This window comes from Cupressus sempervirens, chromosome 8, assembly GCF_028749045.1.
Source record: "Cupressus sempervirens isolate cs-2001-9-10 chromosome 8, ASM2874904v1, whole genome shotgun sequence".
Taxonomy (NCBI): domain Eukaryota; kingdom Viridiplantae; phylum Streptophyta; class Pinopsida; order Cupressales; family Cupressaceae; genus Cupressus; species Cupressus sempervirens.
The window spans coordinates 240,883,469-240,909,326 of record NC_143125.1 but is presented as its reverse complement, the minus strand read 5'-3'; the positions used below and the strand labels follow the sequence as shown (position 1 = coordinate 240,909,326).

At 36.1% G+C, this 25,858-nt stretch overlaps 1 protein-coding gene across 1 annotated transcript; it reads right to left on the bottom strand.

The window, feature by feature from the left end:
- Positions 1-12,651: 12,651 nt before the first annotated feature.
- Positions 12,652-25,645, bottom strand: RAN1 (copper-exporting ATPase / responsive-to-antagonist 1 / copper-transporting ATPase (RAN1)). The gene is made up of 9 exons (XM_089797336.1): positions 25,023-25,645; positions 17,084-17,695; positions 16,511-16,940; positions 15,893-16,218; positions 15,640-15,698; positions 15,158-15,500; positions 14,842-15,036; positions 14,487-14,744; positions 12,652-13,594 (listed from the first exon to the last, which is right to left on the bottom strand). Exons 1-9 carry the CDS (start codon positions 25,329-25,331, stop codon positions 13,118-13,120), a joined length of 3,009 nt encoding a protein of 1,002 aa, XP_089653462.1. The 5' UTR covers positions 25,332-25,645; the 3' UTR covers positions 12,652-13,117.
- Positions 25,646-25,858: the final 213 nt, after the last annotated feature.

Below are 25,858 nucleotides of genomic sequence, written 5' to 3'. Positions count from 1 at the left end.
TATCCAACACCATTCATTTTGGTGACCCTTTCTATCCACTTCCATCCATACCCATATTTTTATATTACATTTTGTTGAACCCGCAATAGACAACTCTTTCTTTTTGGTAGACCTTGTCTGTAGACCTTGTTTGCATGAGATGTATGCTATCCTTCCCAAATTCACTGTAAAGTCAAGTTTATACATAACAACATGATGTATACACTTCATGCAGATGATGTGACAAATCCTTGTCTGAATATTCAAAACCACACTACTCCTATTTCTAATAGTAATCCTTCTTCCTCTAATGCTCTTCCTAGTGATGATTGGGGAACCTTGGATTTTAATCCTACCTTTATTGGAGAGTATAAGGTTTTTGATCTTGATTTTATGAACAAAGAGAGTTTGAACAAAGAGTTTTTACTTCTAAAGCTCTTCATAACAACTTTTTCACTGCTTCTATCCACAATGAAATTCTCAAACTTACTAATGATGACATAGTGACTAATGAAGTTCCATTGAGTCCTTCTAATATGGCTTCTCATTATGGTCCTAGTTATCATTTCCTAGTTAAACAAGGATTCAATGGTCAAGCATGTGGTAAGCATAAACAAGGAATTCAAATGCCCTTATAGAATGGGGGTAATAAGCATTCTTATGGATTGGGATTTAATCCTCAACCATGAATCAATGTTAACATCTCAAATAACACTTCAAAACATGATGAAACTATGAAGGATTTTGACCAAGAAGTTATTTTTCCTAAACTCCTTTGTTATAAGATGATTACTAGACCTAAATGAAAAAAGAAATGTAGTCCACACTTAAAGACTCTTCCTTTTTGTTTATATCATAGATTTCATGATCACTTTACTAATGAATGTCAAACTTTACATTATAAGATTAGGTAGTTTATTGATAGTAAGGTCATTTATATATCATGTGGCAATGAGTTGTATTTGAATCCTATTTTCTCTAAATTATATTTATGTTCATATTATGGAGCTTCGTATTATGTAAACAATGTTAGCCTAATCTTTGGATGCTCATTGTCTTGTATAGTGTTGCAAGCAATATAATAGGCCCCCTTTCATCCTTGTTCCTATGCTTGGGGGGAAAGGAGGTCATCTCCTTTTATGTCTTTCTGGGATCCACTTTTCCTTGGTTAAGCAATATCTATCTATTATGTGATATCCAATCATACATGAAAAATTTGGTTTGCATTGAGGATCTATGTCCATAATCATAACCTATTTCATTGTTGTACATTGGGTTTCCATGGTTGATAAATCTCTCACCTTGGAAGCCGAACTATGTGCTATCCATCACAAGGGTTACTTTTTCTCTTCTTGCATGATATCTCTTTGCATTTATCTCTTCCAAGGCCTCATAGGATCTATGACCTTCTTGGCTTGGACTGGGTGTTGTTTATGGATATTGTCTTGATGTTGAAGAAGGCTTTATCCTTGTTCTTTTCTTTCCTTGACATGTCAAAATAGTATTTATTTTGTCCATCTTAAGGAGGGGAGCATATATATGACCTTCCTCATTCTACATTATGCATTTTTGTCCTAACCTTTTATTTTGTAGCATGTTAAATCCTCTGAAGGTAATGCACATAAGTTGGTAAATCCTAAAGAGACATGCATTTCCAATTTTAAATATGCTAAATCCTTGGAAGGTAACATATATAAGTTATTAAATCCTGAAGAGATACGCATTTTACAAATGTATTGTATGGTGATATAAGAATATGGATCGATGGGTACTTTATAAAAGTCATCAAAAGATGCACTACATATATGCACAAAGCTGCCAAAAGGCGCATAACTTTATGGGGTTACTATCAAGTTCTTTCTTAATGGTCCATCCTATTCATTTTGTGGTTCACAGTGAGATAAACACATCTTACTAGGCAAGCTAGCCACTCCTCTCTCCTCCTTCTCTCTTTCTTCTAGTGATGTCTCTCTTATTGTAATCTAGGAGTTGACAAACTAGACTTGAGTCCCTGGGGGCTTGAGGATTGCTTGATCCCTTTGATTTCAATAAAATTTCCTACTTCTTTGTGATCTCCTTTAACAAGAGCCTGCATCGATTCCATACTCTTGCTATAGTGGGGCCTAAATGTATCATTAGAAAAAGGAATCACTTCCATTTAGGACTTGTTTAGCCCTCCCAGTAGGTGATTTGGAGTCATGTCAAGCACCTCGAATGGGTCCTCCGCTTAGATCTATATTTTTCCCTTGGTTGTGCCCCCTTTTCCACTTTCTTTCTACATTTTTCTAGCATTCTAGACTAAGATCCTAAGACTTATGACCTCGGACCTTGACCGTGACCTAAGTCAAGGATGACCTCGACCTTGACCCAAGGTCTAAATTTCAAGGTTCCATGATTTCCAGATGTCTAGTTTTAGAAAGACTTACTTTTCTACTTCTAGATCAGCTGTTTTGGTCTTTGAAATGGTAAACTCTTAAATAGAATTTAATCTAGGTCCATTTCTAGGGGTAAGGGCCCAATTGGAATTTATTTCTCATATGACGGCCTCTCTAGGAGTTTGTGCCCTAGATCTCTATAAAAGGCATCCTTCCTCTCTCATTTTAGCCATCCCTTATCAAGCATCCACTTTCATGAGCAAGCATTCAAACATTCAAGATTCAATTCATCAAGGAGATCCATTGTTAACCATTGAAGGATTCAATCTCTATGGAGCCCTCTTGTTGAAGATTTCTCCATTCACACTCATCCATGCCTCTTCTTATGCTAAGATCCATTCAAGATTGGTGTTGAAGATCTAATTTCATTGATTTGAGACATCCAACCCACAATTCTACATTCAATTGGAGCATCCATACTTGTGCATTCAAGGATTTGGATCCTCCAAAAGGATTTCAACATAAGCAAGGTGAATAGTTCAATTTACTTTGTTTATATGTATTGTAATTTCAATTACATTTCAAGATTGATTCCAAACTGGAGTTTGACCAAGCCAAACCCCCCATCCAAACCAAAAATAAATAAAAATTTATTGCAAGTATAGGTACAGGATAACAAATTGAAGTTCAAATTCGGATGCCCTTTTTGGTGAACTTTCGAGATCTGGGAACAAAATTTCCATCAAAGAAGTGCAAATCAAGGTCAAAAATAAAGGGGTAAGATTGTGCCCCGATATCTAGATCAGAGTCGACCTGACCTCAAAAAGACAAAAGTTTTCTGGGTTTTCTTTGTCTAGGCATTTCCAGTCTGGAGCAGGTTGCATAATTCCCTGAATCTGTGCACAGAGAAATCAAAATTTTCCAAATCTGCCCTACTTTGAGGTTAGTATTTTTCTTCTATTCATTCAAGATTTCAAGTACATACTTTCTATAGTAGATTATAGGATTTCCTCCTTTCTTCATATTCACCATTGTTTGATTCATATGTGCATTGATCACTTCTTTGTGATTAATCAATTTGCATCTTTTCTTTTGGGAATTTGGATTAAGGATAAGTCCTATATTCTCCCTCTTACATCATATAGTCACTATCATTTACCCCTATTCATATCCAACACCATTCATTTTGGTGACCCTTTCTATTCGCTTCCATCCATACCCATATTTTCATATTACACATATATTTTCAATACATACAAAATGTAAATACTATATTTAGTAATAATAAGTATTGTTACCCAACCACAAACCAAGTGGACCCCCCCAAGTGAGGGCTATTAAAAAATCAATTTTGATGGGGCCTCTAGGGGAAATTGATGCTGAAGCATCCTAGGCTTGCTTCCAATCCTGCATGGTTAGAGGTATTTTGGCTATGGGTTGTGGACTTGGTCACCAAACAGTGGTGCTCAGTCACTAATGGGTGTAGTTGTGGTCGAGGATCTTGGTCATTGAAGGAGGCTTAGTTGTTGTTGGAGCTTAGCATTTTTTGTGTGCTCGTCATGTATTGGCTACTCAGCATGTGTTGATTGCTCAGCAGATACTATGCTTAACATGCACTTGGAGCTCAATAGTGCTTGGGAGTTTGCTAATGCTTAGTTTTTTTTTTTTATGCGTAGGCTAGTCTTGGTTCTTGTAGATGCTAAGTTGTCTATGAGCTGACTTATGGTATTTAATTTGTGTTGTAGCCGACTTGTGGCTCAACATATATTTAATGTAAGGGATTTAATTTAATTTCTAATGAACTAGGTTGACTTGTGGCTTAGTTGGGTATAAGTAGGGGGTTTTGTGAATTCGTTAGGTATGATTAAGTGATCCATCTTGGAGAAGAGGATGCAAACTTTGAAGGGCTTGTAGCTACAGCTTGAGAACAAAAGAATAGCTTGGTGAACCTAAGGGTACAAGTGTAGATTCTTCTTAGTGTTATTATCCAGTTGTGGATCTAGACTAGCTTGTATTGGGTTTGTAAGTTGGACCTTGAGGGATCTTGCAGAACTCTTATTGTAATTGATGTTTGTTTGTCCCTAACCTAGAAGGCCTTGCAACTAAGCATATTGCTTGTAATTTATTATTTATGAATAAAGAGTTGTGATTTGGTATCAGATCTTGCATTGTTGTTGCTTTGTTATTGTGTTTATGTTGTTTGATTATTTACAAGGATCCAATTTGCCTCTAATAGGGGTACCCTTAGATTCTTATTGCATCAGGTGGTATCAAAGTGAAGGTGTTCTTGAGTGTGTAGACAAATCACTGAAGCTAAGGTAGTTTGCACCAGGACTTGAAGAGAAGGCTGATCTAGTGGAGTTGATTGATCTTCTGAATTTTTTGATCTATTGTTTAGGGCTTACAAAAAAATTCGAAGATGCCTGCAAGAAGATTGGACCCTAGGGCAATTGATGATCTTAGTGATGTTGTGGAAGAAAGGATCTCAGAGAAGATTAGAGTAGAATTCACATCTAAGATAGCATTGATGAAGAGTGACATGATTGTTGAAATTGTGAGTGCTTTAGGTGGTGTACCTAGACATGTGGGTACTAAAGATAGATATGAGGAAGCTGTTGAAGACTTTGAAGTTAGTGGATCCAGTGGTGAGGATAGAGTTGATCATGTGGAGAGACCTATTGGAACTAAGGCTGGTCAGTTTGCCAAACCTGGATCTTAGTTGAAGCTAAAGCATAAGATGGAGGTTTCTAATTTTTTAGGTACTTTGACTCCTAGAGACCTGATTGATTGGATTGTTGAATTAGAAGATTACTTTGAGCTTAAGGATATTAGAGATCCACTCAAAGTGAGGTTGGTACAAACTAAGTTGAAAGGACATGTTGGTCTTTGGTGGAAAGAACTGCAAAGAGACAGAGAAGAAGGTGAAATGAAGATCACTAGGTGGAGGTTAATGGTGACTAAGTTGAAGGTTAAGTTCATTCTTGTTGATTATAAATTTGAGTTCTTTAAGAGGTTGTAGAATTTGAAGCAAAATGATATGGCTATGAAAGATTATACTGAGGAGTTCCACGAGTTGACTATTCAATCTGGGCATAGAGAATTGTCAAAAGAGAAGGTTGCTTGGTATATTAATGGTTTGAGATTCAATATTCAGGATGAGGTTTGGAATGTTGAATATTTCTTCGGTTGAGGATACTTATTAGTATGCTTTGAAGATCGAAGATAAGTTAAAGAGGAAAAGTCAAGGTTATGCTAGAGGAAAGGAGAAGCAGGATAGCTAGACAAAGGCTAAACTAAGTGAAGAAGGTGAACCAAAACATGTTGATCATTGGAGTAGGAGGATAGGTGGAGGTGGGTTTAGTGGTAATTGCTTCAGATGAGGTGAAGAAGGGCATAGATCTTTTAAATGTCCTCATGGTAGGAAAGTTGTCATTGTGAATGAGGTTGTAGTCTGGGATAGTCAGCCTAAGCAACGAGAGAGTTTACTAGCTCAATGAGTGCTGGTTGGTTAGAGGACAATGGATTCTTGTCAGAGGACTAGTTTGTTCAAGACTTGTTGTAAGTCTGGTGGTAAAGTCTACAAGGTGATTGTGGATGGTGGTAGTACTAATAACCTTGTTGCTGAGTAGATGGTTTAGAAACTTGGTTTGAAAAGAATGAGACATCTTTATCCTTATAGGATTAGCTGGTTGCAAGATGAGCATACTTTGGAGGTGAGGGAGCAATGCCTTATTGATTTCCAAATTGGGCAGTATAAGGATCAAGTGTTCTGTGATATTGTGGACATCAACAGTTGTCATGTGTTGCTTGGCAGACCTTGATAGTATGATTGTAGGGATGTGCATAATTGTTTCAAGAATGTGTTTACTATTGTGAAAGGTGCAGGAAGCATTCACTGATTCCTTTATAGAATGAAGAGCTCGATAGGAGGAACTTGAGTATTGGTAGCTGAGTTGAGGTGATAGATTCTGAAAGAGTTGGAGATCAACATGAAAAGCAAACCTATGGAACACCTAGGATGGATGTGAAGAAGCAGAAGAAGAACAAGTGAAAGAGTGTACAAGTTGAAGAATTGGAGGATATGTATGTGAAGAACCAATTTGGGATTTATGTGTTGAATTCCTAAAAATGTTCTTCCAGCTACTGAGAACATCTTTTCAAACCTGGGGTGTTTGATGCAAGAGCATCCTAGGCTTGCTTGCAATCCTACATGGTTGGAGGCATTTTGGTTGTGGGTTGTGAACTTAGTCACCAAATAGTGGTCGTGCTTGGTTGCTGAAGGGTGTAGTTGTGGTCGAGGAGCTTGGTCATTGAAGGAGGCTCGGTCATTGTTGGAGCTCAACATCTTTTGTGTGCTTGGCATGTATTAGCTGCTCAGTAGATACTTTGCTCGGCATGCACTGGGTGCTTGGAACTGCTTGGGAGTTTGTTGATGCTCGGCTTGGTTTTTCTGACACTCAATTTGGTCTTGGTTCCTGTAGGTTTCGAGTTGTCTATGAGCCGACTTTGGGTATTTAATTTATGTTGTAGCCGACTTGTGGTTCAACATATATTTAATGTAAGGGATTTAATTTAATTTTTAATGACTTGGGCCAACTTGTGGCTTAGTTGGGTATAAGTAGGGGGTTTTGTGGATTCTTTGGGCATGATTAAGTGATCCATCTTAGAGAAAAGGATGCAAACTTTGAAGGGCTAGTAATTGTGGCTTGAGAACCAAAGAATAGCTTGGTGGACCTGAGGGTACAAGTGTAGATTCTTCTTGGTGTTCTTATCCAATTGTAGATCTGGACTAGCTCAGATTGGGCTTGTAAGTTGGATCTTGAGGGATCTTGCAGAACTGTTATTGTATGTTTGTTTGGCCCTAACCTAGAAGGCCTTATAGCTAAGCATATTCCTTGTAATTAGTTACTTATAAATAAAGAGTTGTGATTTGGTATCAGATATTGCATTTTTGTTGCTTTGTTGTTGTGTTTCCATTATGTGGTTATTTGTAGGGATTCAATTTACCTCCAATAGGGGTACCCTCATATTCTCATTGCATCAGAAATCCAGGTAACTTTGGCTATGACATAGTCATTAGAGATTTTAAAGGTCGTGTGATTGCAGAGAATCATCTCCTCTCCCTCTAGCCCCTAATAACAAAGTTGAGGCCCCTGCCTTGCTTTTTGGGTTTGGAACTTGCAAAATCACTATCTATATCTAAGTTGCATGTTGAAAGGAATTCAATCGTTATTATTAATTCATGTATTAAACATCATGTGCATAATTGGTCCATTTGGTATATATTACATCAAGTCTAGTCTCTTCTTGATTTAATCTCTAAATGTTACATTTTGCATACTTATAGAGAAGGGACCCTATTAGCTAATTGTCTGGCTAATTTGGGCACTGATGGGGTTACTATTAACTCTTTGCTTTCACCACTTAATCCTCTTGATTTCCCCAACCTTATTAATATTATGACAAGAGAATATGCTTACAATCTTGTTGAGCCCTTCTCAAATAGTAATTGATAGTAAATCATGGCTTCTGTGATTTCACATGTTATACTTTTATGGATCTCACTTGGTTTTTCAAGATATTGTATATAGTTCAAGGACCAGGGTTGCACTTGCATTGGATGGATTTTGGCTAATGTCATGGTTTCAATTTGAATTCTGGATGAAGATCAATGATGGCAACTTTTATGACAGTTCTTAGCTGGCTCTGTGGTGTTTTCTTCGACACTAGTTAATGATTGGATTAACAATTGTCTTCATATGTGTTTTGGACTCTTTTGTAATCAGCATGTATGTTATTTTAAATCTGTACTTTCTTTGTGGATCAGGTATTAGACAGTGGTTTGGAGTTTCAACTTTGTATAGCTCCCTTCTATTGGAGCATTGATGTAATGAGTTAATTTTTTGGGATCTAGATTTGGAGTTCACAATGCCAAGAATCATTGATGTTGTTCGATATTCTCTCTCAATGCATTATTTCTTATTTTACATCATTTTTTTGTATCAAGCAATGATCGATGAGAGCCGCCATAATGGCCACCATAGTGCAACCTCCTCAAATGAGGCAATGTGGTGGTGACCTCCACAGCAGCTCCCACAGCCCCGCAGGATTCACGTTGTGGTCGTCCCCTCTCCACTTCCCTCTGCGCCATGCAATCGGCGTACCCGGTGTGTAGTCTTAGTTGCAGTCGTGGTGGCATCTGCGCCTCCACCTTGCAACCTCTTGTGGTCCCCAGCGACCGGCAGTAGCAGTATCATCGTCGCTCCAAAGTCCTCCACCCCAGCCAGGTTATTGTGTGTATTGTAAATAACAGTCGCGTCGTCGCCGGTGCTTCCCAGACATTGACCGTGCAATCAAATTGCCTCCCTTTAAGAAAAAATAGCAGCTAGGAGAAGATAGCGCACCCTTGCAAGTTGGCCCTCACACATCCCTGCTCGCCGCTTAGGGTTTGCACTGCAGCGTAAATAGAACACAAAAATACTAGGGTTTTTTAAATAGAAAAGCAACATTTTTTTTTATTTTTTTAAATAGGGTTAATTTTGAAGATGAACAAGTCAAAATGTTAGATGCACCTAACATCGATGATGATGGAATGGGATTTTAGTATTAAGCTATAGAACCCTTTATCTTATAAGGTATGTAGTTGTTTAGCATTTTCTAATATTTATATTATTGCATCTTTGTTCAAAATGGTGTGAGCATATTAATGCTAACTTTTATTCTTCTAGGTTAAATTTGACAACTATCTACATGTCAAAAGTTTAAAAACCTAAATAAATGGAGATAAAGGAAATATTATAAATAATTTTAGATGTAGTAAAATAAATTATAATTATTTTGTAGTGGATATCTATAGCATCATTTCTTTAGATATATTTATTTAAGATATCTATACTACTATTTACTTCATTTGCATACTAGTTAGAAAATAAAGAATAAAGAAACTATTAAAGTGTGATTAATTTTGAAATGTTATATATTTCTATTATTATTATTATTTCAAGGTCATAATGCTAGTGTTTGGTTCATAGATAAAATACAAGTATAGTAAATAACATTTTTTCAATGTCATAATGCTAGTGTTTGGTTCATAGATAAAATATAAGCATGGTAAATAACATTTAATTCAAGTGCTTAACACTATTGTTGCAACGTCTTGAATATGATATTTGAGATGTTGAGTATAATCTTATTAATGAATTTAGAATAGTAGACCTAACATGATTAAGTACTTTAGTGTAAAAGTTTAATTAAATGAAATTAATTATTTTAAGAGTAATAATGTAACATCATGACCCTTTACTTTAAAGTATAAAAGTGATCAATATAAATATAATTGCTTAAGAGAAATTGATTTAAAATATATATCCCAGATAGACCAAGTTTAAATAATTGAAATTTTTATTTTTATTTTTATCAAAGTTTGATTTTTTAAAAAGTGGCAATTAAAGAAAAATGATTCTTTTAAAAGTAGCAATTAAAGAAAAATGATTCTTAGTTTTAAAAATATGTCAATAGAATCTTTAAGTATTAGTGTCATTTTCAATATAGTTAAATAAGATTTAAGGTGAGTAATATTAGAGTGAAATTAAATTAATCTAGATTATAGACTTTAAAATGTGTCAATAGATCTTTAGGTAATTTACTAAAGGGGTGTATGTTATTTCTTTAGGTAATTTACCAAAGGATGTTTTGGAGATCTTTCCATTCTTCATTTGTGTGCTATAGATATTAAAAACTTCTAAAAGATGTGCAATTCCTTTTAGTTAATTTCTTTTATTTATTTATTTTAGAAATTATAATTGTGTGTACACAAGTGGAGACTTTACTTAACTAAAAGATAAGTTTTTTTTTTAATTAAATATGTTAGGAAATGATATATCCATAGGATATGATTTGATTTGAAGATTTAATTATGCAAAGTTCATTTATATGCATAATCAATTTTAACATTGAATTCAATTTAATTATCTCAAAATGGGGGCACAGTTTGCTAGACCAAATTTAGGTGATTACATCACTTATCTTAATACTTCCGCTTGATAATATAGCAATACTTGTGGTTATAATTTGGCTATGATCCAAATCAAGAGCTCAGAAACAAAATGTGTAAAAATAAATCAGAAAATTGATTGTTTATATGAAGATATATGCTAACTGTTCTTCCAACATTTTTTTGGCTAAATGGTAGTGTTGTTAGTGGTGGATAAATCCCTCATTTGTAACCTCATGGGCTCATTGTTCCAAGTCTAAAGCATATAGTATTGGAGGGTGTCTCATACCAATATCACCACTCTTACTAAGAAGTTTACCTCTCAATTTAAAAAATCACTTTAAATTTAATGGATTCTTTAAAAAAAAGATGTATAGATATAATTATTAATAGCAAAACTGAATTCTCAAAAACACTAAATGTTTTTAATGGAATGTGATTTTTTATGATATTGGTAAATTTGTGGGTGATGCATTCTAAAAAAAATATCAATTACAACATTGGAAAAATCCAGTGTTAGTGATAGAAATATGAATTACATGTCTTCTAGAATTAACTTTGTGGCAAATTAGTGATAGAAATATGAATTACATGTCTTCTAGAATTAATTTTGTGGCAAATTGAAATAGATTGGTTCAATGATTTCCAAATTTTAAACAATTTAGGGCAGTTCAATCATGTGGTTGTTATACTTATTTTTGGCTGGTAGGAATGAATCAACATCTTTAACAACTATTCTTATAGTTGGTGGCCCTATGATTTTATTTTAGGCCTCCAAAATCAAATTTTTAATTGAAATCCTAATTGTAGATTAAAAAATTGTGAAAAATGAGAGACAATAAAAGAAAGGGAAAATTACTTGCTGAACCATGTCTTTTCTCTTTTCTCAATAAATACCAGCTGCTTATTCCAACTGCCCTCTATTCCAAAGTATATTTTTTAAAATATAGAGAATGGCTGCTCCACAAAAGTAGAAACAACTACCAAATTATCATTTTGACATCATCAAAAAATGACACGAGAACTCCTTAATTTAAAGACAAATTACACTACAGCAGATGGATAGACACATGAGGTTAAGACAACCTACAATTTGGAAAGTATTCCCCAATTTCAAATTTATCAATACAAATTATTTGCCAATTGACAAAAAAATTGCCAATAGAAAACCCCTAAGAGATCGTACCTGCCCAAATTCAACCTTACAGAAATCGAGGAATCAGTGCTTCTAAAACGAATGTTCAAGGATGCAGGCATGCCTTGAACTACAGAGAATTTGCATGGCTTTAATCCTTTTAGAAATTATTTGATAACTTGGAACAAATTAAAGTTAAAACTTCGATCGCTATAAATATTAGAAAGAACTCTCAAGAACAAAACCATCAAGCGAACAAGATTATGTTTATGTTAACTGAACAGTGTCTGAATCACTTCATACCGGCATATGCACACGATGTCATATCTGATGCAAAATGTTTTTTATCTCTTACCATTTTAATCATTACATGACATTTCAAGCATAATAATTATGTTATATTGCATTTGCACAATGGCAATAAAAATTTGACCTCAGTCTCTTTGATCATTTATATCACTGGACACACGGTTTCTCAATCGTACCAGATTACCCTCGACAAGTAAAATGAATAGATTGCCCTGGTATCTTCTCACGAACAGCATTTTAGACGGTATAAATGGAACCCTGGTTCTAAGTTCTTTCCTCCATCACATAAATAAGAGTTGTAATGTCCTGTAATATTTTTTACATAACAAATTTCGCTATTAGGAATTGTTATCCTCACCACCTTGCCTCTTCTTTTTCGAGTCCTTCAGCACTAATCAAAATTGGATCCCACTTAAGTTCTTACAATCTCTCTTTCCAAGACTATAACCGATTAAAGTAATCTCTCTGCTTCTCGAAAAAGCAGGTGGTGATATTTGAAATGAACAGTACAAATCTAATATGACAAAATGCGGCTAGAAACCTGGACACAAGTTAATTGGTAAAACTATTTCTCTCATGCAAGGCATATATCAATGGAGTTGATGTTTGGGAAAGCACTAACCAAGAATTATGCAGTTTACTGGCATGGATGTCAGAAATGCAGAATCTGTCAATTTCAATCAAAATGACCCAGGAAGGACTCAGCAATGTTGCAAACCCGGCGCTCTATGAAAAGATGATAAAAAAACTGGCATATTCTTGATAGACAATGTTTAGTGTATCAAGTGTTTGACAATGCTTTCTAGGTTAACATGTTGGAGCCGGTTTTGAGCATACTCTCATTGACTTTTACCAGACAATGGAAAGCCAGATTAACTCAACATATAAATATAAACTTGTGTTGACAGAGGTACACTGACTTTTGAAGTTTTTCCATGTTTGATGAGGCATAAAATGTGCATTCGCACTTGTAGACATCAAGCTTCCTACCATAAGAGTTTGTAATCATTGCAAGAAATTGCATCAGGCAAATGATCTTGACAAACTACCCAGATCGCAAATAGGATAATCATCCTTTATTCTCCCAAACCATCTATTCGGATGCGTGACAAGGTTATGCTCCCATACCATAAAACAGCATAACTGTACATCGGAATCCCAAAACATCTATATTTCATCCAAGTTTAATTGGAGTACAAAATCAATATCCATATGGGGGGCACAATGGTGACAATGCAGCTTTCACCAATAAGATTTATTGATAAAAGGCTAAAGCAAATGAATATTGTACACGTCACAAGAATTTGTACATTTTGTTTGAGGAATCTATTGAATTATAATATCCAAAATCTCAGTCAATCGAGGTCGTCTATACCTTCGTAATAGCAAAGATGAGCAAACAACACTAACAGAGGAAAGAGCCATGGCAGCCCCTGCCACCCATGGTGGTAACCTGATCTTGAGAAAAGGGAAGAAGAGTCCAGCCGCCAGTGGAATTGCAATCAGATTGTAACCCATTGCAAAAACATAATTCAGCTTGATCCTTGCAAAAGTTTTCCTGGACAAATCGATTGCAGTAATAACATCTTCTAAACTATTCCTCATCAACACATAATCTGCAGCTTCAATTGCAATGTCTGTTCCAGCTCCAATTGCCATCCCAACATCTGCAGCTGCTAATGCAGGTGAATCATTTATCCCATCCCCAACCATGGCAACAACAGTGCCATTCTTCTGAAGAGAGCAAACTGTCTCAGCTTTGCCAGCCGGCATCACTTCAGCCTTGACATCCTCTATACCCAACTGCCAATATGATGAAAAGAAAAAATCAGAGAAAACTAAATAAATTTAGTTTAGTTTTAATTCACATAAATTACTCAGTTTTTTCCATTTTAAATATATTTAGTATTTGTAAATTGTCAGGAGTAGCTGGAATCTGAACAATACTAAATTATTACAGGAAACCACTGTCAATTTATTATTTGATGGTTGCCTTCTCCTCCTACATATGCTTCTGACATTGATTTAGGTGCAGAGGGCCCTACCATCTATGTGGGTCGCTTCTCCAGAGATAGTGAATTGAGAATGGATGTTGGGTGTTCAGAATGGACATAGAGTGACAAATCAATCACCTGGCATTGAGAATATTTAGATGGATCTTTCCACAAGATGGTCTACCTTATTGTACCATATCATGTACATATGAAAAAAGCATAGGTACAGAATAGGCCCTACTCTTTACCCCGCAAGGGAAGTTAGCAAGATCCTCTATTTAAAAGGGAGAACAGGGCACAAATGACACTTAAACCATGAGTTGGACTGGGCCTATGCCAGGGATTTCAATTAGAGAAGACCTGCACAGTATGGGGTTTGGTAGATCCTACAGCTACTGTCAGTGTTTGGTTCATATGTGCTGAACCAGCCAAGTTGCTTTAACTTAATAAAATGAATGGGCGGAAAGCATTGTCAAATTGAAAAGGTTAGGGAACAGAAACTTGGGATAGCTTGTTCAAGAGTGGGTGTTTCATATTAAAATTTTAAATGATACCAGTTTTATCATGCAAATCAAAAAGCAGCATAACAATGTTTTAGAAAAAGAACATTTTACACCAATGAGATGTTTCTTAATATCATATTCTATCAAAGTTCTTAATAAAAGATATGACACCAAATAAATGCAACGCATAACTCCTACCTCTTTGGCAACAGCTCGAGCTGTTGTCCAGTTATCTCCTGTAACCATGATGGGATGAATACCCATTTTCTTTAGGCCTTCTATGACAACAGCTGCCTCTCGTTTGAGTGGATCCGAAACAGCCAAGATTCCTACTAATGTCTTATCAATGACAACCAATATTCCTGTTCGTGCAAGTTTTTCCATGCCCACTAAATAATCCTCTGCTGTTGGAGGTATTGACACTCCGTTCTCCAAAATCAACTTCCTGTTGCCAACCTATCGAAATGAGTTTGGTTAGGAATGTAGAATGGAGATTAGAGAGCAGTTTCTGTACAATTATAACAAGGACGGAAAGTAAGACAACATATTATACCAGAATTTCTTTCCCATCTATTGAGCATTTCACCCCTTTTCCAGGTAGGGATGTGAAATTTACGACTGTTGATAACCAGCTAGTATTTTTGGTTTTAAGAGCTCGCATATCATTATCCTTGGGTGGCTCACCGAAAAAATGAAAATGATACGCATAGTTGACTACTGCTCTTGCTAATGGGTGCTCACTGCTTGCCTGGTTAATACAAGTATTCCAGCAAGATTAACATAAATATAAATGACTCAAAATCTTATTGATGTACAAGAGAAATATTATCTCAGATCTTCAACTCAGTTTAATCCTACTTGATACCAACCTCTGCAGAAGCAACTATTCTCAGAAATTCTCCTAGTTCCATATCAGATAGAACTTTAGCAGCAGTAACAGAGGGCTTACCCTCTGTGAGGGTACCCGTTTTATCAAATATAACACATCTTATTTTTTGTGCACGTTCCAAAGCATCACCTCCTTTGATAAGGACTCCATTAGTGGCTCCAACACCGGTTGCCACCATAACAGCTGTTGGAGTAGCTAACCCCAAAGCGCATGGGCAGGCAATGACCAGCACAGAGATAGAAAACATCAGAGCAAAAACGAAATGATCAGTTCTGGGAGGTAGCCATTCTTCTGGATAAGTACCAAGAGCTCCAGCAAGATACCTACAGAGAGCAGGTAATAAAATCAACAACAAATCATGTGTTTCTTTTCCATCAAGTGCAAACTCTCCATAACATAAAAGCACAGGTAATATTTTCCAAAATAGAGTTACATGTTAAGAATGGATATAGAAAACCCTACCAGCCCAACCATGTCACAAATGCTAGTGTAACAACAACTGGAACAAAGACACTGGCAACCTGCAAATATAAATCAGTTTTAGCTCATACGTCAGAGGCTTGACACTAATAGAAAGTTTTAGCCTTGTTAATCTGACTCTTTTTAAGTGTTTATCGAGACTACTTTCATTTGTCAAAAGATCAATATAGAGTTTGTGACTTGCATGCAGCAGAAAATTACACAATTCCAAGTAAATGTGTTAAGAAGACCTCACATAATCAGCAAATTTTTGAATTGGTGCTTTAGCCATTTGAGCTGTCTCAACCAGATGGACAATCTGTGACAAGACAGTGTCTGAGCCTATTCTTGTAGCTTCAATGTGAAGAGCTCCATTTATGTTCATTGTGCCTCCTATGACTATGTCTCCTACCTCCTTCGAAGCAGGGGTAGACTCACCAGTAATCATGCTCTCATTGATATGGCTGGAACCCCATATTACAGTTCCATCAGATGGTACCTGTGACCCTGGATGCACTTTCAGTGTATCACCTCGTTGAATCAATTGCGCATCAATCTCTCTTTCTCCAACGATCTTGCTATCTGTAACACGGATTCATATCATAAATATATGATGTTTTTGCAAACTCAATTATAAAATTCTTTCATAATGTAAAGACTTATTAGATCACATAATCCAACCCATTGAAATAGATCCTTTGTAAAGCATACAGCAAGATAGAAAAGCACCCCATGCAAAAGTGTGATAAAGCATTGTTAACAATACAAGCTTACCAGTGTAGCCCATACACACTCAGCATCACTAAAGAAACAGCAAAAATGGTATATCACACATTTACAAGGCAACACCATTAGATAAAAGATGAACACAAACCTGAATCTTTGATTAGCAGCAAAGCAGTGGTTGGCGCAAGTTCTAAGAGCTTCTTGATTGCATCTGATGTTTTCCCTTTTGCAACAACTTCCAAATACTTTCCCAACAAAACAAAAGTAATAAGCATAGCACTTGTTTCAAAGTAGGTTGCTGTCCAGTAGCCACTAACAGCACCATAAAGGAGGGCACAGACAGAATAAAAGTAAGCAGCTGATGTGCCAAGTGCAACTAATACATCCATATTTGCTGAACCATTTCTCAGTGCTCTGTAGGCTGCAACATAAAATCGCTTGCCAATAACAAACTGAACAGGGGTTACCAATGCCCACTTTAACCAATCTCCCATTAAAAAGGGACCACAACGTAGAAGTAGCAAACTATACATGAATGGTATATGAGGGCAGACCACTCCTATAAAAACAACAGGAACCTGTAAAATACCAGTACATTCCCTAAGCAAAAGCAGATCTATATTCAAAAACAAAAGCAAGAGGATGAAACCTAAAAACAGCTAATAAATCATTATCGATAAGACACCACGTTAACATAATAAACATGTAGAAATGGACTTACACTAAAAGATATGCTGGAAGTGAATAGCCGCAACATATGTGAGGATTCATTTATATGACTTGGAGAGTAAGCAGAGTAAGCGCCATTTAATATTACTTTAAAACGACCATTGCATTCACTCTCAATGGCATCTACAATGGATCTCAAACCTATCACTTCTGGGTCGAAGAGAACATCTACTTTTGAAAGCATTAAGTCAACCACGAACATCCTGACTCCTTTCAAACTTCCAAGAATGCCTTCAACATATTTGGCATCATGTTCAGTAAACATACCAGCAATCCCAATTGACGATTTATCTTGTTGCCCACTATGAATTAGCTCCGCTTCAAACCCAGCATCTTCAATTGCTGTGATTATCACTGCCTTTTCTATTTGATTTGGATCATATTCAACCTCACCCAATGAAGTGGCCAATGCAACAACTGCTCGTGTCACACCTGGTAAATTTCTCAATATCCCCTCAACTGAGTTAACACATGCTGCACAAGTCATTCCACCTATTCTGAACTGGCCTGTTACAAGTCCCTGACCTTTAGAAAAAGTAGAAATCTTAGGGATAATCTCTGCTTCAAAACCAGCATCCTCAATGGCCTCTTTAATGGCTTCTTCCTGCAAGTCAAAATAATAATGAAATATTGTAGTCAAAATGCACATGTCAAACAATTGTATTCAACTGCACACCGAACTGTTAGCAAATTAAGTGGATATAAGTCTTCTGTTATACAGCAAATTTGACTGAGCCAAATCAACAAAGGCTCAATATACCATAGATTATGCTTGCTTAAATACTCGACTCAAAGAAGAATCATCAAATCCTTAAAATACGGAAGACAAATGCCTCAAGTCTATAAGGGCCGATAAGGACTAATCTATATACTAAAGGCAACCGCGAATAGCGTAACTTATGAATTTCAGTTTTGCCTAAGATTTGCATGGATTTCAACTGAGCAAATTGTCATTGATGAATAAAAGATATGCTGGAAATGGCACAAAACTCTATATCTTACCTTATAAAATTATTAGGATGACTAATCTATACTAAAGGTGACCACAAATGGTGTAACTTATGGATTTCAGTTTTGCCTAGGATTTGCTTGGGCTTCACCCATAGTTGTCATGATCACCGAGTAATCGGCAAGTTCCTACTAATCACCGAGTTTTTGGTGATTAATTGCAGATTATAGCCAAATTTTTGCAAAAAACTCGATGAATTTTTCAGAAAAACTCTTTAAAAAAGTATAATAATAATTAATATTTTTTATTTTTTTTTTGGTTAAAAACAAAAGGCAAAAAGCCTATATGTATTATATAAGATTAAGATTTACAATATGCTAGTAGAGCTGGGAAGAGGAAGATGTGATTGTAATGATGTATTTACCTATAGTTTGACACAAGCTATTTACTATTTTGCTTCCTGCCATCAACAGTCCGCATGAGAATGTGATTTTGTACCCACTGTGCATTTATATATATCTAAACTTTTGCTTGTTTCTTTTGTGTTCTCTTTAATTAACTCATTAGACGCATCTCCTCATTGAATTTTGCAAACATGTATTTTTAACTAAATTTAAGCGGTTTTTTAGGTTCTCGAGATTTTTTGAAAAACTATTTTGCTTCCTGCCATCAGCAGTCCACATGAGAATGTGATTTTTTACCCACTATATATATATATATATATATATATATATATACTCTACTTGTTTCTTTTGTGTTCTCTTTAATTAACTCATTAGATGCATCTTCTCATTGAATTTTGCCAAAAATTGCATTTTTAACTCAATTTAAGCAGTTTTTTAGGTTCCCGAGTTTTTTTTGAAAAACTGGCAGACTTTTTCCCCATTTTTTTTGGGTGCTTGGCAAGATGTTTCCAAGTGAGAGCTTTCCAACTATGGTTTCATCCAAGCAAATTGTCATTGATGAATAAAAGATACAAGATATGTTCAAAAAAGGCACAAAAATCTATATCTTATTTTATATAGTTATTAGGATAAAGCTTATTAGCATTCTAAATTATGTATCGATATGCAAAAACTAGTATAAAATACATGGTGAAAGTAATCACGAACCCTAAGCCTTAGTATATAGCTCCTTTTAGAAAGTGTTTATGCAATAATTTGTGAGATTCAATCAATAATCAAAGGAAGCATTCAAACTGCTCTTGCAGTCTCCTAAACCTCGGAAGAGCACCTAAGTTGTACAAATACAAATTACAGCATTGAAGAGGGTAGATATCCAATATGGCCAGATGGAAACCTAACAGGCCCAAATGCTTGCTCATTTTTTACTACAGTTTTCCAACATGATATAGTAACTAGTTCATCTAAGCTTTTACAGACATGACATATTATAATACAAGTTGGATCTTAAATACACTTTGTGAAAGGTCTTACACATTACCCATATAGCAATCCCTGGCAAGAGCACTCTTGGCACAAGACTTTTCAGCAGGGATATGTTGTGTACCTAAACACATCATCCTACCGTGTAAAAAGCTATGCTTCTATCTTGGTAGGTATGCTGGTAAGATCATGCTCACCATATGTCCACCATCAAAACTAGGCACTCAGGTTACAATTCAGAGTCATTTGTTAAGCATTATCTTTTGCTCTGGAAAATTTCAAATCCTCCCTTCATTGTAATCCTCCTATCTTCTTTTTAATTCAATATCCAAAATTTGCCATCAATTGGAGAAAAAATCTTCCAAGTATGTCATGAAGTGAGCAGATGACCACACACTCATGGCTAATCAGTCAGTCCCTTGCCTTAACCCTTGTAATTTTATTTTGCTCCACTTACCTATTTGGAATTGGCTATATATCTGTCAATGATATAGGTACAGGAAAGTTCAATATTATTCTTATATTACAATCTAGTCTTAGATCTATTCAAAAAGTCAGTTGCAGCTCTCCAAAAAAAAGAACAAAAACAAAGACGCTCTGCTGATGGGATGTGTGAAAAGAAGGTCTTTATGCCTATGGTCAGATGGAAGAAAACTTGGGCAACAATTATACCGAACTGTGATAGGTCTATTAGTGACAAAACAAGTCGAGCAGATTGTAGCAAAGGATTTAGAGAATGGGATGGGCAACCACTCCGAGATTTTGCCATAATGCTGAAGCAATGGGCATATTCAGAGGACTTGTCCAATGTATGGAAGTATATGAGGCCTTGGGGATCAATGACAATTTAGATACAGTAAGCTTCAAGCACGTTAAGTATAAAGCAAAACAATGTGGAAACTCTGAAAGTTAGTTGATGGATGACCTGCCTTCATAGATTGCTCAAGCCTCTAATAACAAAATACTACACCCACCTTATCAAAGGGCGCTGATTTATTTAATTTTAAAAAGTTGACATGAATGAGGGGATAAGTAACATTGTTATCTCTTCCCTACTAGATTGCCTTATCACCATCTTCCATTTACATACTAGTAAATGACTTATTTGGCAATGGGAAGCCTGAGCTTATGGGTCAATGAGTTTGACTCAAAGACTACACAATTAAATCCTGATAGCAATATCACAATTTGACTTGCTGTGGAAAATATCTCCTACTTATCAATTGATGAGCTTAAGGGGCTTTCTAGTGAATGGTTCATAAGGCACAACACTTGGTAAAGGTTTTGCATATGGGGTTGCAAGCAGAGTGGATTTAACCATGGAGGGGACTCCCTCGTTAAGCACGCTCAAGATGGAGTAGTACTGGGATGGATGACCTCCTGGGAAGTCCTAGTGCTTCACCTCTGTGAGCATCACCTAGATCCAATGAGTGTTAATTGTTCCATTTATTCTCATGAGAGACGGATTCATGTATGAATTACTCAAGATATATGGGCCAATGAGTTTGACTCAAAAACTACACAGTTGAATCCTAATAGCAATATCACAATTTGACTTGCTGTGGAAAATATCTCATACTTATCAATTGATGAGATTAAGGGGCTTTCTAGTGAATGATTCATGAGGCACAACACTTGGTGAAAGTTTTGCATATGGTGTTGCAAACAGAGGAGGTTTAACCATGGAGGGAACTCCCTAGTTAAGCGCACTCAAGCTAGAGTAGTACTAGGATGGGCGACCTCTCGAAAAGTCTCGGTGCTTCACCTCTATGAGCATTACCTAGACCCAATGAGTGCTAATTGTTCCATTTATTCTCATGATAGGTGGATTCACGTGTGAATTATTACTCATGATATATGGGTCAATGAGTTTGACTCAAAAACTACACAGTTAAACCCTGATAGCAATATCACAATTTGACTTGCTGTGGAAAATATCTCCTACTTATCAATTGATGAGCTTAAGGGGCTTTCTAGTAAATGGTTCATAAGGCACAACACTTGGTGAAGGTTTTGCATATGGGGTTGGTGAAGGTTTTGCATATGGGGTTGCAGGCAGAGGGGGTTTAACCATGGAAGGAACTCCCTCGTTAAGCACGCTCAAGCTGGAGTAGTACTGGGATGGGTGACCTCCCAGGAAGTCCCAGTGCTTCACCTCTGTGAGCATCACCTAGATCTAATGAGTGCTATTTGTTCCATTTTTTCTCATGAGAGATGGATTCATGTGTGAATCACTACTCATGATATATGGGTCAATGAGTTTGACTCAAAAACTACATAGTTAAATCCTAATAGCAATATCACAATTTGACTTGCTGTGGAAAATATCTCCTACTTATCAATTGATGAGCTTAAGGGGCTTTCTAGTGAATGGTTCATTAGGCACAACACTTGGTGAAGGTTTTGCATATGGGGTTGCAAGCAGAGTGAGTTTAACCATGGAGGGAACTCCCTAGTTAAGCGCGCTCAAACTGGAGTAGTACTGGGATGGGTGACCTCTCGGGAAGTCCCAGTGCTTCACCTCTGTGAGCATCACCTAGATTCAATGAGTGCTAACTGTTCCATTTATTCTCATGAGAGATGGATTCATGTGCGAATCACTACTCATGATATATGGGTCAATGAGTTTGACTCAAAAACTACACAGTTAAATCCTGATAGCAATATCACAATTTGACTTGTTGTGAAAAATATCTCCTACTTATCAAGACCTAGCTTGTTCTATTCTGTTCATTTTTGTCTCAAATTTTACTTGGTGAAAATGAAATTTACATCTTTGTGGTAGCAATCTAAATAAATTGAGATGCATCAGGTTAAGTAGTAAGTAATGATCACTCTTTGCGAGTCTACAACCCCTTAGCTCCAAAAATCACAAGCAAAATAATGGACAACATTGTAAGGAATCAAATCATATTTTCATAGCTTTAGTTTAGATTTGAAATATTAAGATTTCACATGACCTATCACTTTTCAGATTTAATATGTAGTCTGTAGGAATTTACTTTTAATTAGAGTCACATACTCTTAAACAAATATAGCTAACAGGGGCTTTGAATGTTTTGATGTTAGAAGAGCCCAGAAAAGAAAATTTATCAAGACAAATGGTGATAAAGAGTCCTGATAGAAGTACATCCACATCAAACAATTTAGAGCATCTGAACTATGTCAACCACTTATTAACATCTAACCACATATCCAGAATAGTTGGAACTTGATGCAATACGAAACAAATGAAATGTTGAAGAAAATTGTGAAATCTCTTTATCAAAAACTATGCTGAAACTGACAGTACATAAAACCTTCTGTTTACAGTCCTATCTTACTGAATTGACCAAAAACCTAGGTGTATTCGGGCACAAATTTGATTCAGAACCAGAGTAGGGCTCGATTCATATGTGAATTCATTAAGGAGACAACTTTTAATACACAAATATATTTAAAATCATTCATAAGCCTACAGGGCAGGCATAAGCATATCAAAATGGGACGGCAAGGCAACTCTAGTCCCCAGAGCAATTCCACCAGCAGGCAACAATTTCCATGCATCTTGTTTGATTTTGACAATCAAAGCCACTCCCTAAATCCCAAACTGGCAATCATTTTCTCTTCTGTTTTGTTTAACAAGTAACAGGGTTAAAAGAATACCATGTCTTGTTTAACAAATACACAATAAGATTCAGTCAGGAGAGACTGATTACCAAATGTATTATAATTGTTTTCATATTGAACAATGAACATCTATCAAAACATTTGAGTTTGACAAATCAACATTGAATAAGTATACTGTATCAAATTTCTACTATTTATGATAGATTGTCTTAAAATATGCATGATATGAGTTATTCTGAACTCAATTTCTGTTTTTATGCTGCAAATATGTACATATTTAAGTTTTATTAATGTTTTACTTTTTGTATAGCTGTATCCAAAATGTACCCAGGCCAAAAAATTGATGTACTTTCATACCGTACCCACCTAACTATACCACACCTGATTCTGGTTTGACAATTTAGTGCTCACCTAAATATATGATCTGTATTTGAACTTTGCGAAGACAAAATTTGAAAATGGAGAAATTGTCGGAGAAGAAATTCCAACAAAACTTATCATTATATTTTGCCAGATATAAATAGGCAAAATTCACATCACCTTATTTTGATATAAAAGAAAATATAGAGAAATGAACATTTCTAATTGTTATTTTTAAGAACTTTCAACTAATGTAAAAGGTCTCTGTAAATAAAATAGGGCATGAAATTTCTTTAAAATTGTCAGCATTTGATGTCTAGCACATTTACCGACTGAATTTGATCTTGAAAAATATGGTACCTCAAATGCATCTCAAGAATACCTTTTTTACGCCTCAAGAATACCTTTTTCGCCCCAGTAGTGGCATGCTGTGATGGTTAAGTTGTTGTGTTGTTGTTCTTGTCATCAAGGTTAGAAACTTGAATCTCATTGGGATGAGGTCCCCTATTTGTGGCCTCAACAGTTCATAGCTCTGGATCAAAGCATTTAACCCCTCTTGAAAAAAACAATACCTTTTTTGAATTACTGAAATCAAAAATTAACTAGCTTAGTGCTAGATTTTAACCCAAAAATTAAATGACAGTAGACTAATGAGCCCAGTTTTCCATAACTGTCAAATCCTGCAATAATCTTCAACGTTTTAAAGAATCACGTATGTAAAGTTCTGTTTTCCACAGCTACCTTTTTCAACATAAAAAGACGAAATATGTTTCAGTAAAAAGGATGATACAAATTTATACATATCGGCGCCAGCCAAAAGGTCACAACAAATCTAAAGCGACATGTTTTGTAAACATTGATTTTCTTCTTTATATTAAGTTTCCACAAATGAACCATGTTTCCAAAGATAAAGAGCTAGAATATGTTTTCATATATAAAACACAAGAACTGATTCAAATCAGGATCATGGATAACCCATAGCCAGACTTTTTCTGAACACTGAATCGGTTTTTCACGGTAGTGCTTCTGCTTAATTGATTTATGTGACCAATGGGGATCTAAATAATTTTGTAAGACTCTTGCTGAATTAGATAATACCCTTTGGCCACAAAATTTGAAGTAGCTTTCGAAGGTACTATCCGTGCAGACAACTACCTAAGTGTCAACCCCACATTAGAAACAATGGGTTTTTACCCATATATACTTTGTCCAAATATTGCAAACCTTAGATGTTGATGTCTTGACGAAACCTGAATACAAGCCCTTTGGAAAAAGGTACTTGAGTGCTCTACTTACATTGGCTGTTCAACATTGGTACGCGTTAGATTTCACTCTCATTATCCCCCACTTCCCCGTCTTTAGAAACAAAAGCAATTTGCAGTTCACCTCGATAGTGTTCAAATTTCTAACCCCTAAATTTCGATCTTCTAATCAAACCTGAATATTTGCCCTTGAATAGAAGAAAACTCTGGACTTCCTATACATCATACAAATTTTGTGCCCCTTGGATTTCAATCTTTTGATCAAGCTATGGTATACGAGTCGTTCAAATTTCGTTATTCATCAATTTAGCAGACTAGTCAGATGCATTTTATTTAAAACCAAATTTGGGATGATCAAGAACATACCTTAACTTTGGAGGGATCAAAGGTAACATCGGCCCTATTCTGAAGCAGAGCCACAGAAGCCCTAATAACCCCATTCAAATTCAACAGAGCTTTCTCCACAGAACTAGAACAAGCAGCACAGGTCATGCCAGTTACATTCACCTCCAAGTTCTCCAATCGCTTGGCGTTCTCCAAACCCTTTGAATTCTCCAATTCCCCATCTGAAGAAGAAGATCCCAAGAGGGGGGCCGCTTCTAAGTCAATAGACTCATCAAAGCCATTGTCTTTCAAAACGCCTGTCAGCTGCAGGTCCCTCGCACCGGGGGCCATTTCTGTAAAATTAATAACAAAATGTATGGATAATATCGATATTGGTGTACAAATTTCCGATCAGACCTTCAATTTTGAACAATTCCTGACTGAATTCAGCTGGAAAAGAAGTTATATATAATGAATTCGTCTGAGCGTTTCAAATATTTCAATGGCAAGCATCTTCAGCTTGATCTGTATGCATCCCCGGCCAACTGCGTTGCATTTGCAGGGCTACCCTGCACATGGGGGACCCAATTTTCTCCTCTCGTTTAAATTAAGAAAAATAGATAGCGTGGATTGATTCTCCCGATGACTTACCTTGTTAGGCCCGGGCCAAATATGTTGGGCTATGGGCTTATTATACACCGATTCAGTCGGTTAAAGGACAGTCATCGATTTCATGAGTAGTACGAGTACTAATAATCAAACTGTACTGCAAGGAGTAGGTATGGTGGCCTGCTGACCTGGTCACCTCTGGCGCCGGTAGGAGGAGGAAGTTGCACCTTTGTTGTATAAAACACGTTTTGGTTACCGATCTCCTTCCG